The sequence below is a fragment of the Oreochromis aureus genome, linkage group 7 (genome assembly GCF_013358895.1).
Source record: "Oreochromis aureus strain Israel breed Guangdong linkage group 7, ZZ_aureus, whole genome shotgun sequence".
Classification (NCBI taxonomy): domain Eukaryota; kingdom Metazoa; phylum Chordata; class Actinopteri; order Cichliformes; family Cichlidae; genus Oreochromis; species Oreochromis aureus.
Genome location: NC_052948.1, coordinates 24,110,758 through 24,123,677, shown reverse-complemented (window position 1 = coordinate 24,123,677; position 12,920 = coordinate 24,110,758). Strand labels below are relative to the sequence as shown.

Below are 12,920 nucleotides of genomic sequence, written 5' to 3'. Positions count from 1 at the left end.
GGAATGACATCCACAAAGTGGTATTCCACATTAAATCACAGAGCAGCGTCAGCTGATGCTGAGGTGCATCATTGACAGAGGTCACCACTGTTCTGCAGAGTCTGTTGCTACAGACCTCCAAACTTGTGGCCAAACTATGTAGCCTTTAGATTAGCTCAAGAACAGTGCATAGAGAATTTCATGGAATGGATTTCCTTGTCAGAGCAGTTCCATCTGAGCCTTACATCACCAAGTGCAATGCAAAGCATCAGATGCAGTGGTGTAAAGCATACTGGCGCTAGACTCTAAAGCTGTGTAGACATGTTCTCTGGAGTGAAAAATTGTGCAATCCAATGGACAGGTCTAGCTTTGGTGGTTGCCAGGAGAATAGTAGTTATCTGGCTGCATTGTGCCATGTATAAAGTTTGGTGGAAGGCAAATTATAATGTTGGGTTGTTTCTCAAAAGCTGGGTTCAGCCCCATAGTTGGGGCTCTTAATGGTTCAGCATACCAAGACATTTTGGAAAATTTCATATTCTTAACTTTGTGGGAACAGTTTGGGGATGGCCCTTCCTGTTCCAACGTGACTTTGCACCAGTGCACAAAGCAAGGTCCATAAAGATATGGATGAGCAAGTTTGGTGTGGTGTGGAAAGATTTGACTGGCCTGCAAAGAGTCCTGACCTCAACCCAACAGAACATAGTTGTGATGGATTAGAGTCGAGACTGTAAGCCTGTCTGGCCTCATGAATCCAGTTCTGGAAGAATGATCAAAAATTCCCATAAACACACCCCTAAACCTTGTGGAAAGGATTCCCAAAAGAGTTGATGCTGTTATACCTGCAAAGGGTTGGGCAACACGAAATTAAACCCTATGGATTAAGAACGGAATGTCACTCAAGTTCATACAGCTGTGAAGCCAGACGAGCGAATACATCTGGCAATATAATGTTGCTATAGCTTTGTGTTAAATGAGGTTAAAGTGTGGTTTATTTCTTGTTTGAGCTCCAGGTTTTCGTATTATTTTACAGGACTTTCTGAATGACACTTTTCATTTTGGATTTTAGGTCTCATATGTCCATACTAATGTTCTCTAAATCCAAACAAACTTTGGCAGCAAAGCTGGTTGGACCCGTTCGGTCTCAGCATCCCTTTTGTTTGACCTGACTGTCTGTTGGCATTACTATGAGGGTAAATATGTTGTAAATGTGAGAGCTTGTAGAATAAAAAGACAGAATGTGTAGAAAAAATACGAACTTGTAATTTGAAATGTTTGCGTGTAAAAATGTTCACATACTTGTGATTTAAATTTATAGAAAAAATATTCACAAATTCAAGGATGGACATTTTCACAAATATACAGAGAACTGCAAAATTTTGTATTGTTACTATGTACAACTGCAACTCTGTGATCAAAACCAGTCAAAAATAGAGTCTTTGTTGAAATGGTGCGCAGCGGCACTGCTTCAGGATATCGTGTTGCAGAATCCACTACAAGTAATAAAATGCACTATCCGCTTGGATGCTGGTGAAATTGCTCAATGAGGTTCATGCCAATGAACTCAATGGGACCTCCATTAATGGTAGCAGGTGCAAAGATGCTAGATGCCAGAACCGTGGAGAGATATCAGAAGTGGAAGTGTGATTAAACGTTGGAGTCCGCTGGCTGCAATGGGGATGCACCATAGGGCCTCCTCCTTGTGGCTGGGATCAGGCACTAGCTGTGGGTTCCTCCTTGGTCAGCATCATGGCCAGCTTGAGGCTTGCTGGCTAATGACAGCAGACTGACTCCACTGTTTATGCTGGGAACCCCTCCATAAGCTGCATCAGTGTCAGAATGTTCAACAGCTAAGCTTCCCCCAGGCTACTCAATTGTGGAGCCTCATAGTGTAGGTGAATGGCTAATCTCTCACCCCCATCTCCCCTTCCAGGAACCAATAGCAGTGATGCTCATGCAAGAGCCCCAGTCGATCCATGATGATTTGCTGGATGTTGGGAAAGCAATTTCTAACTGCCACCTGAAGGCTAAGCTCTAAACGTCCACTTCTAGAAGAGACAGCAGCCACAGTGAGCATTCATTCTCGGGCAGCCAGCACGTCTCTGCCGTGGCTTGCAAAACTTCAGGGAAGGCCTGGGGGTCCTCCCTCTTTTCCATCAGGTGGTCAATGCTGGGACTCTGGGGAGCAGCAACAGCGGCAGTGAGGAGCCAGTCAAGGCAAGCAGACATGTGAGCCTTATCTGCCGTTTGGATTATTCCTGCTGCTTGTCTAGAAAATGGCGCTGTGCCGCCACCAGGTCAGCCGCTATCTTGGCTTGCACCTCCACTGGCTGAACAGGCCACGGATCCATCATGACATGACTAAATTTTCGGATCACTGTAGCAACAACCCAGACAGTTTATCCAGTTTATATAATGCTTTTTAAACAATTTCCAACACACACAGCAGCAGGCTTTTCAGCCCACTCTTTCTCCAGCCGACACCACAAAACTGAACACACTGGTCCATCCCTCCCCTAAAGCTGAGCCACAAACCACACGCCGCCACAGTGACTGAAAGTGTGATGTACTGATGCCCCTGAGTCACAATGTTGTGATACAGAGTGAGGGCTCTGAGGTGAAGTAAAATCCTCTTTTACTGCCAACAGTGGGGCAAACTGAGTAAAAAGACACTGCTGACATATGGACAGAATGTCTGTCAAATTTCAGAGCGAAAGCTAATGTCAGGGCAGCGCACTGATCAGTGTATTTATGGCTAGTTAGCTAACACCTTTACCATTAACTAAAATAGTCATGAATGATTTCCATGTCTGTGTTGGTTTTCCTTATTAATCATAGTAGTAATCTTTGATCTAATCTTTGATTAGTATCTTTGATCCCTTTGTTTCTTTTCTCACCACTTATCTTGCATCCACATCTTTAAATATTGAGTCGTATGGGGTATTTTCATGACAGGCTATCAGGGGTTCTGACCCTACACTACTTTCTCCATCATAGCGTAACCAGATGTCCAGTAAGAGAGATTCTTGTGGTCTCTCCAGAAGATAAATAGCTGCTCAGTCCCCTCCAACCAGCATTTGCACTTGTCTAATGGTAGCATTACACTTCCAGTAGCTCACATTTCCCGACATCATATTTCCTTTCAGCAGGACACAGACGTTGGGAGAAAAAGCCACATGGGTTTAACTTACCATCTGGGGCCAATCACTTAAAGGCCAATTTAGTGAGAGTACTATTGTTTTTCATAAATTACTGATAATAAATAGCAAAAAGAAAGCTCTGCTAATTGCATGGAGGATGTCTATGCAATTTCAGAAGGAGCAGAAATGCTATTGTTTGGACATTTTTTCTGCTTTTACATAGACCAGCAGGGGCATTAGTAAGACCAAATAGCATCACCAAGTATTCAAAATGTCCCAAAAGAGTGGTAAAAGTAGTTTTCCACTCATCCTTTTCTCTTATGTGCACATGGTTATAAGCATTACACAGATCTAATTTTGTAAAAAATTATGGCGCCGTGTAAAAAGGCTCAAAGGCTGAACTGAACAGAAATAATCTGGTGATTTGGTTTAACCTCCGGAAACCCCCAGCAATCAGAGAATGGCCTAAGAGTCTTACTCTTCTTTTCAACAAAGAAAAACTTCATGGAAGGCAAAGCTTTAAAGCTTTTTAAGCTCTCACAATTGATACCAATCACTGTGGAAGAAGTGGGGTGAATGGCTATGGTGAATGGCACTGCAATGGCAATCCCTGCAACGACCCCACCAATTGGCACAGAAGTGGGAGACTTGTGATGGGCACTGAGGCCGGAATTACTTGTCAGAATTACGGTGCACATTTGGTCTATAGCTGCTCCATGAATAAATGGTGCACGTGGTTGTGTTGGCCCAAAGACAAACCTTGTAGCCATATATGTATGGCAGCTGGGTCTCTTGAGTCCAGTGTTTGGCCAGATAATTCTGTCATGTTTTGCAAGAAGTTGTTAGCAACAGGTAAATACTCAGGTAAGATGGGGGAGCTGTTACTGGCAGGCCAGAGGATCCCAGGGACAGTAGAGGAAGAAAGTGGTGGAGACTGGACAGGCAGTTGAGTAAGAGGGGAATATGTCTTTTGTAAGCAGGCAAGCAACTTAAAGAGACAGGTAAGTGAGGCAATGAACCTGAGCTCAGTTTTCCCACAAAGCACAGGCATTGCATTTCACCAGGAAGTCACAGACAAACAAGAATTCAGGATTCATAACTGCCAAAGCAGGGACAAGGCAAGAGGATCACAGAGCAACATTACTACCATGCATTTAGTAATGCCATCTGGCAGAGTGTGGAAGCACAACACTACTGCAAGCAGTTAAGGAAATGGAATAAAAGTATGACAGAAAAACCAGAAGCTCCAACTGGAGGCAGCATCTGTAAGAAAAAAAAGCGGCCCACAGCTCCACCTGAGAAAGCAACACAGAAAAAAAGAAAAAAAAATAGTACCAGTTATAGTCAATCATGGTCACTAATGACAAGTTAACAGGCCTTGTCCTTGTCAAGCTAAAAGACATTGTAGAAGTTTCAGGACCACTTATTAAAAGATTTGAGTGTGTATTGGCCTTTTATGTAAAACCATACATACAAGCTCAAATATATACATACATAAAAAAATCCTAAATAAATTCAAACTTGTGCACACAATTAATTGGCCTTTAACGTAATTAAAACTTCAAAACAGTTGCTGAAACGATGCAGAGGAAGAAATGCATTGCAGTGGATTAAACTAATTATTCAGTGATGTTTATTTGTTTCGGACTTCATGCATTATTACAATCGAAAGATTTGTAACAGTTTGCAACAATATTTATCAATATGTCAGGTTCTCTAAAAAGTCAATAAAGCTACATTTACTTCATAAAAAATGCAATGCTATTATAGCCAGGACATTTTTCAGACAACCTCATTTTTTGTGCAATGTATTCTATTGTAAATTTCAATATATCATAAATATTAATATATTTGGACTGGTGACCTTTCCACCGTGTACTCTGAGAAAGGCTCCTACCCTATTAACCTTTAATAAACATATGACAGTATACTGGTCATATGTTTGTTCATAGCTCCAGTCTCACTATGACCTCAGCTGGCTGGGTGAATGAAGGGTTGGATGGAGGAATAAAAATCATATTTTTACCCAATCTGCAATTTACATTTAACATTTTGTTAGACTTGTGAACAGTTCCCTTACAAGTATTACATTGCCTTTAATTAAATTAGTGCTTTAAATCATTCTTTCCATTTTTTCCAATTTTCCTTTTCATTTCACTTTTTTTAAACTCAAATAATTTGGTGCATGCTCTCATGACAATGATGTTGTGTACTTAAACATTGACTTTGATCTATGTATTATTACTGCCCTCCATTTCACTTATCTTATCCACCCTTGCACAGATCAAGATTCCACTTGTCAGTCTTAGTATTTGAGCCGACACTCAGTAAATATCATTGCTAAATTAATGACTAGTTAATGACTAATGACTTTTGCTGTGCTTTTTTTAAAGGACAAAGATGATGAACAGCCACAGCTGACAGCTGATCCTGGGGAGTCTCACACAGAGGAAACCCTAGAAGGGACAACAGGGAAAAAAATAGATTTAGTTTACTCTCTTAATGACAGGCCTCCATGGTACCTCTGCATTTTGCTTGGCTTCCAGGTAAATTTATCTGATGACTTGTTTAGTCCAGTGTCACAGCAGAAAAAACACTGTATTGCTACTACTGCGGGAAAACATTCTGCTTTCAATTATTGAACATCTTTGATGGGTAGGTCAAACCTGCCTTCTCCAGTCTGCGTGCCAAGGTATCCTTGGGCAATATACTGAACCCCAAGTTGCTTTCCGATACATTCACTGTGAAAGTGTGACTGTAGAAAGACAGCACTTAGGAGCATAAAAAAAGTGCTTGTGTGAATGGGTGAATAAGTGCTTTGAGTGCTAAAATAGAAAAGGGGTGTATAAGAAACAGTCCATTTACTCTTATAATGAAACCTCTTGATGTTAGATCAATGCCAAATCAAGGAGACAAACCTACAGCTCTGCAAAAATAAAGTTGCATTGGCTAAACAAATTCTCTTTTATATCTACAGCAAATGAAGGGTCAAATTAGCAGTGATTATTCATATTCCCAAATCCCCCATCCTTGTCAATTTCTTTTTGAGGCAATTAAAAGCCTTCTATAACTCATTAACTTACTGATAGATATTGCACCATCAGCTTCCTTTATCTGCAGTTTAGTGCTGGACAGTTAGGAAAGTAGGTTTGTCAGTGTTTTCCCAGCTGTATGTTTCCAGCTTCCAGCTTTTTTAATACAGAGAAAGAGAAGTGTGACTAAAGCTGAGGTAAATGTATTCTAAATTATAACTAGAAGATTTCCATATTCCTGACAAGTTGATGGTAATGTCTTTTTTTTGCAACACTTACAAACTAAAAAAATAAACAATAATTCAAAATTCAAAAAACGACATTAATGTAGTTAAAGAAAATGTCTCACTTTAAAAATGGGTGATAATTAATGTATGTTGGCATCAGTATCTATTTGCTAACAATAAGGCCCGTCAGTTACCCCAACCCTGCTTCTTTAGTGACTCTTTAGTGACTTTAGTGTAAAATCGTTAACATGTGAGTGCTTGTATGTGTGAGACTGTTCTAGACATGAGCAGAAATGACAGAGAAAGGGGGATTTTGAGTAAAAACGGAGGGAAAGCTAAATGTGACATGTAATTTTCTTTACACTTTTAGTTAAACTATTTTAAGTCATGTCAAAACATTTTTGGAAATGGGACTTTATTTTATTAATAACATACAACAGTGTGGGTAAGGCATGCACCTAATACTAGAATGTCAAGGGTTAATTTCATGGCTGATTAGCAACAGCATTTCAATCATTCAATAACATTATTTACAAGACCTGCAATGTGGTTAAAATCCAAAGTGTGGTCATAAGTAAGTAGTTTACATATTTTCAAGGTTATAATAATAGTTTTCTTTCAGACTGAGTGACCTTGGTTGAACCAGCGACAAGGAAAATATGATCATGCTGTAAAAATATATTAAATTTAAGCCCCAAGGCTGGGATGTTGAAATGACCAAAAATATTGGTGACTTTATTTTCTCCTGTAGCATATTATTGATTTGTATTTATTTGAAAATAATCTGTTAGCATTTTAGCATATATGAATATATGACGACTCACTCGAATCTTTGAATAAGTGATACTGAAGGTTCTATTGTGTCTTTTAACTTGGCATGGCAAAAGGCCATTTATGTTACAGGATTGACCACAAAATATGAATGTTGGGCAAAATGTAAAATCTTATAGGTTTATACATCTGGAAAGAGTAACTTCTACCAGTCTGTCTCACTAAGGATGATTGGGGGATAATTGTCAGGAATCTTCCACAAGGAATCCTCCTCACTGCCATGAAACTAATATCTCCCTGACTGATGTCTAAGGGAGTTGCAGGTTTGGAAAAGGATTAAAACCATCAATCTGCCAAGTCCGATCAGAATCTTCCTTCAGTGTTTTGATGCCCGTGTTTTTCACCCCTGTGTGATGTATGGTAAAGCCTTGAATGTCACCTGCAAAGACATAAAAGGATATCACAGTTTTGCCCATATTTGTGGCATTACCTCTTTTGTCAGCATTGCAGAAACACCAAGGATACCCTCTCCATTGCCCATATTAATCTTTTATATTAATCTTATATAATCTTTTTTTTTTTTTTTTTTTTTTTTTTTTTTACAAATCACTTCACATTTTTGGACGACATTGACAAACTAGGTTGTGTTGATAGGAGAATGAGCTCTGACCCAAGGGTGTAGATTTGGTTTTGGTATTGGTGGGGACGGATGATTCAACCACCAAACCCTGCCCTGTTTCTTGTTTTTTTCCTCTTTGTCTTTGCTTCTTGATAAAAAAAGGAGAAATATACTTGCCTACGTATCCTATTCTACATGCTTTTGAACCATTTAAAATTACAATTCATAGTTTTATATGTGAATTATATAATGTTAAATTACTATTAAACAAATGACTGAATAAGTATTTTAGACTTTAGTTTCCTTCAGCCATATTCCATATAAATCAGGTATCATACAAAAATAAAAATAGCTTCAAATACAGTCATGACACTAAAAGAATATGACTTTAAGGACTTAACAACATTAGTTCAGTTATAGTACACCAACATCTCTGACACATTAGCACTAAGTGAACATTGAATGACCTGGTGGTTTTTGTCCATAAAGCTACTCATCTAAGATTACCACAAAGTGAAAGATCTCTCAGCAAAATTATGCAACATTTTAGGCACTATTGCCCCAATCAAATCAGTGAACTGGGATTTTTTACCCCACACAACTACTGGTGCCCCACACAACAACTCAATGTCCAGTATGTGAAAGAGCCAAACACATGCCTTCTCCTTTCGTTAACTGAGATAAACTGCTGGCATATTTATTTTACACCTATACTGTCCAGTCTCTCCTGGTGGACATGGCATACAGCAGCATTGTTTAAACTCATTTGAGTCATTGTTGACCTTAGCCATCTTTTTAGTCTTCTGAGAGCACTGAAGCTTCTTTCAGCCTCAGTACATGTGTTTTATCCTCAGATTAAAATTATTATTCTGTGCTTGATGTGCCTCACCTTTGGCCCTGGCTCTTCTTCCCCTCTGACTGCACTAGGACATATTGCTACCTGATAAAATACCACATTGATTCGTGCCATATAAAAAGTGAGACATGTCAGTTCAGATTCTTTGTCAAATATACACTAATGAATCAATTGACATCAGCAGCCTAACAATTGTCATGATAAAAAATACTAGTTAATCTATAGCACCAAAACATCAGTCAGTCACCTGTGACCTTGCCTCTTCAACTCTGTCCGAGCTACAACATGGCAGAGCTGCCTCTCTCACCTGACAAATAACAGTGAGACATTCCAAATACATGCAGTAACACATGTGCTTCAAATACAGTAATGAACCACCAAGCAGGGGCAGATCTAGAGACATTTTTTAGGGTGGCATGAGGGTGGCAAAGAAATCAAATGGGGTGGCAAAATCAAATCCCCTTTTTTCCCTCCAGACATATGCAGGTGGTTAAATATGGTTAAAATGATTCAAATGCAGTAAGTATACACGTTTTTCATATAAATATAGTCTATAACTTAATTATTGTCTGTAGCCCACATAATTAAACACTTTAGTCACATAAAACATGTGAGTTTTGATGTTATGTACTGTATGGCCTGTATAATAAATAAATATGTATCCCAATAAGTATAAAATCCAGAAAGCTACACAACATGGGACGATTCATTTACAAACACAAGTCTAACTTAAGTTTCACACTTTCTTTTGTTAGAAAACAATCACATTGTTACAGCTTAAATTACACAAAATGTCAGAAATGCACTGTCACGAACAACAATTTAAACCTAATTTTTCATAATTTGTTGGATTAACCCACTGAGGTCTGAAATACAACCGCCATTTTGACTCCTTTTTTGAGTTTACGTTTGTATTTCACCCTCAAATTTTTTCATTTTATTTTTTCCCTTGCCTTGTTTGGTATCATTCTTTTCAGCTCAACTGAATTTAGTTGTTTTTTTCACTGACATACTGCATTAGTACTACCATTACTATTAATAGTACTATTACTGATCTGAAATCACACAAAGAACTTAAAATCCTAGTAGTATCTTTTACTGTAAAAAAAAAAAAAAACAGACATGTTGAGTAAATTTTTATAACTTGAAATGCAGATATAAATTGTACATTTTGTAAACATATACAACTATTTATCTAAAAATGCAACCTGCCGTTTTTTTTTTTCCATTTTCTAGAACCATTTAAAAATATTACTAAAACTAAAATAAGAGAACAATCAGGTTCCGCAATAAGAGGCCCCACAAATGATGTGTGCCAGTAAAATAAATGTTTGTCCACCAAAAGACAGAGGAGAACAGCACAGGGATAAACCTGCACGTCACTGCACATCTCCGTCGCCGGCACGCTTTTTCCGCCATGTGCGTATGAAAACAAAGGCACTGCACATGCGCGTTTTACCCATATTCTATCGTGATATTTCATTTTCTTATCGTTGCCCAACATTATACCGGTATTACCATGAACGGTATAGGGCCCAGCCCTATCGCTTGCTACTGAAAACAAGAAAAAAGTCGGTCCTGCTATGGGCTGAACCATTTGTTAATGGTGCAGGGGGGGTCACTATCCAATATATTCAGTTTTTGCATTTATATTCACTGTTGACTGTAACTACGGTCCAACTGTTAATGCTATCTTATTTTAATAAACAACACTGCCATATGCAAAACTGGGGTGGCAAGGGATCATTTTAGGGTGTCACTTACCACCCCATGCCACCCTTCTAGATCCGCCCCTTCCACCAAGTCATCATCCAATTTCACCTGTGATCTTGTGTCACCATTACTCTCTGAGCTTTGTGTTGGATCTTCTGTCACCTGTCAAATAGGACATACATGACAATAAGAATAAAATGGGTGGCTGCTTCAGTGTTTCTGTCAATTTGTGCAGATCTTGACTCATCAGTAATGTTTGTAGAGTGAGTGCATTTTTAAAACAATTTGTGAAAACTGCACTACAAGGTGGAATATTTGCAAAATCATGACTACCTCTTGATATTTTGTCTTAAAAATTAACCCTATGAATATGTCAGTACCATTAGGATGAAATTACTGTGTCACCAACATTTTAACGTTAGACATATAATTTTAACAGCCTCTGTGAACTAATATCCTGGCTTGCTCGAGGCTGCCGTTTTCTCCGAAAGTTTCAATCAAAATTAGAAATGCTACTCTGGGAGACTGAGATAACTAATAGTGCTGCTAGTTAGTTATACTTTTTTATATCCAGGTTCTTCCTTTTGCTGCCATCCTCCTCTCCTCCTTGCAGGCCCTCGCAGCGCAGGATTCCCGTTGCTAAAACTAAACACAGCTCCCTGAAAGGCACAGCCAATCACATTGACCATATTTGTCACATGACGTAGGACTCTAGTAGAGAACGTAATTTAACTCTTTCTGCACCGCTATAGGCGAATGAGACGTTGACAGATCGTTTTTTCTTTCTATCGGGTTTGTTTTTCTTTACTCGAAGAGATCAAATTATTGGTGGGGACAATTGAATAATTGCTGGATATTGGTGGGGACATGTCCCTTCCGTCCATGCCAAATCTACGCCCTTGCTCTGACCACACCTATGGTGTTGTCAATGACATATTATGTGTTTTGTACTTCAGGCTGAAGCCTGAGAACCAGCCTTAGTGAGTCCAGATATATGTCTGTGCATCACTCAAATTAGATTAAAGTGTGAGACATCTGAGACTGAACATATCCTGCCAGCCAGGCCGTTGTGTTTTGATGTAGCAGATACAAGATTATTATTGTTCTAGCTCGCCACACTAGTTCTGAGTTACAAGAAATAGCCTTTGTCATAATGATTTAAAGCAAAGAAACACAACACTGATAGAGGGGAACTCTTATTGCTTAGTGAGTAGAGAACATCAGATAAACCAATATTACTGTTTTAGATTTAGACATTTCCTCAATTACACTTGGCATTAGCATCTGATCTGTTCGCAGATATTTTGAGATAATGACATCCAGTACAGTCTGGTATGAAATTAATTCTCATCTATGTCATTGCACATTGTGACTGTTTTTCAATTAAAAAAAAAAATACAGCAAGCATTAAAGTTAAATAAAAAGGAGTTTTATGAAAATAAAAACAGTAATTAATCTGTATAAAAAGAAAATATGTTTAACCCTATAAATTCTCTCTATTAATCCATTTTCTGCAGCATTACATTCTTGCTTTCGGTGGCATCATTGCAGTTCCACTGATCTTAGCTGAACCGCTCTGTATAAAGGACAACAACATCGCTAAAAGTCAGCTGATCTCCACCATATTCTTTGTGTCAGGATTGTGTACGCTGCTGCAGACGACTGTTGGAAACAGGTAACACCCTTTTACGATTTCAGTGAACCAAAGCACACAAAGACACAAGTGTTCACACAAGAATTTCCACTTGTGTAATATCTTTTGGCACTAGTTTTACAGTGTGTGTGTGTGTGTATGTATTCTTGTTTTAAATAGGGTTGTCAGTATGTTAAGATTTGTGGTAAGTGGAAACTGAGACAATGCCCCACCTAAGAATGAGTGAGTGTTTTATGTGTTTGGCACACCTGATATTGGGGAAGCATTTCTTTGTTCAGTGAGGATTATTGAGGATTAATAAAAGTCTTCCTAAAACACATTCACAAAGGATCTAAAGTAACAGCCCAGCTCCTGTAGTGGTTCATGTGGACTTAAACTGTGGGTTAGTTTACCGTGGGGATCTCTAGAACATCTAATGTCAGTAGTAAATTATTGCCTAGCTAGGGCACTTTCTGAAAGAGAGCAACTTCACTTTTCAACACTTTGACACACATATCACTTTTTATTATGATTATTATGATTCACAAACAAGAATAACAACAGCAAATGATAGTTACATGTTTTGTTATTTTGCTGTTAGATATAAAAGTTACAATACCTTGCAAATGGCCAGGGGTTTCTTTTCTTCCAAGAACTCCACTGATTGGATTCCGATTTCTTTCCGAGTTCATCATAAGAGCCAGTTTTCTTATGCACATTCTTTTTTTTAAGAATATGGTGGTATGTGTTCTACATGTAGCATTCTCAAGTCTTTTAGCGGCATCCTCTGTAGCAGAGTAGTTAGTTAGTTAACAGATAATGTTAGCTGAAATTTATATCCAACAGGAAGAGTCTGTTAAATAAATAGCAGGATTGCCATTGGTAGAGAAATCAAATAAAACTGCTTGGGTGAAAAGGGGGATGTTTTTCAGTTTCAGTTTCATTTCCAACTT

At 38.6% G+C, this 12,920-nt stretch overlaps 1 protein-coding gene across 1 annotated transcript in view; it reads left to right on the top strand.

Annotated features, from left to right (window-relative positions):
• The window catches only part of si:dkey-106n21.1 (solute carrier family 23 member 2), a 61,214-nt gene that overhangs the window by 15,904 nt on the left and 32,390 nt on the right, over window positions 1-12,920 (top strand). Inside the window, exons 2-3 of the mRNA XM_039615643.1 lie at window positions 5,510-5,662; window positions 11,852-12,009. Coding sequence (XP_039471577.1) covers window positions 5,510-5,662; window positions 11,852-12,009 — 311 coding nt within the window. The remainder of the gene's footprint in view (window positions 1-5,509; window positions 5,663-11,851; window positions 12,010-12,920) is intronic.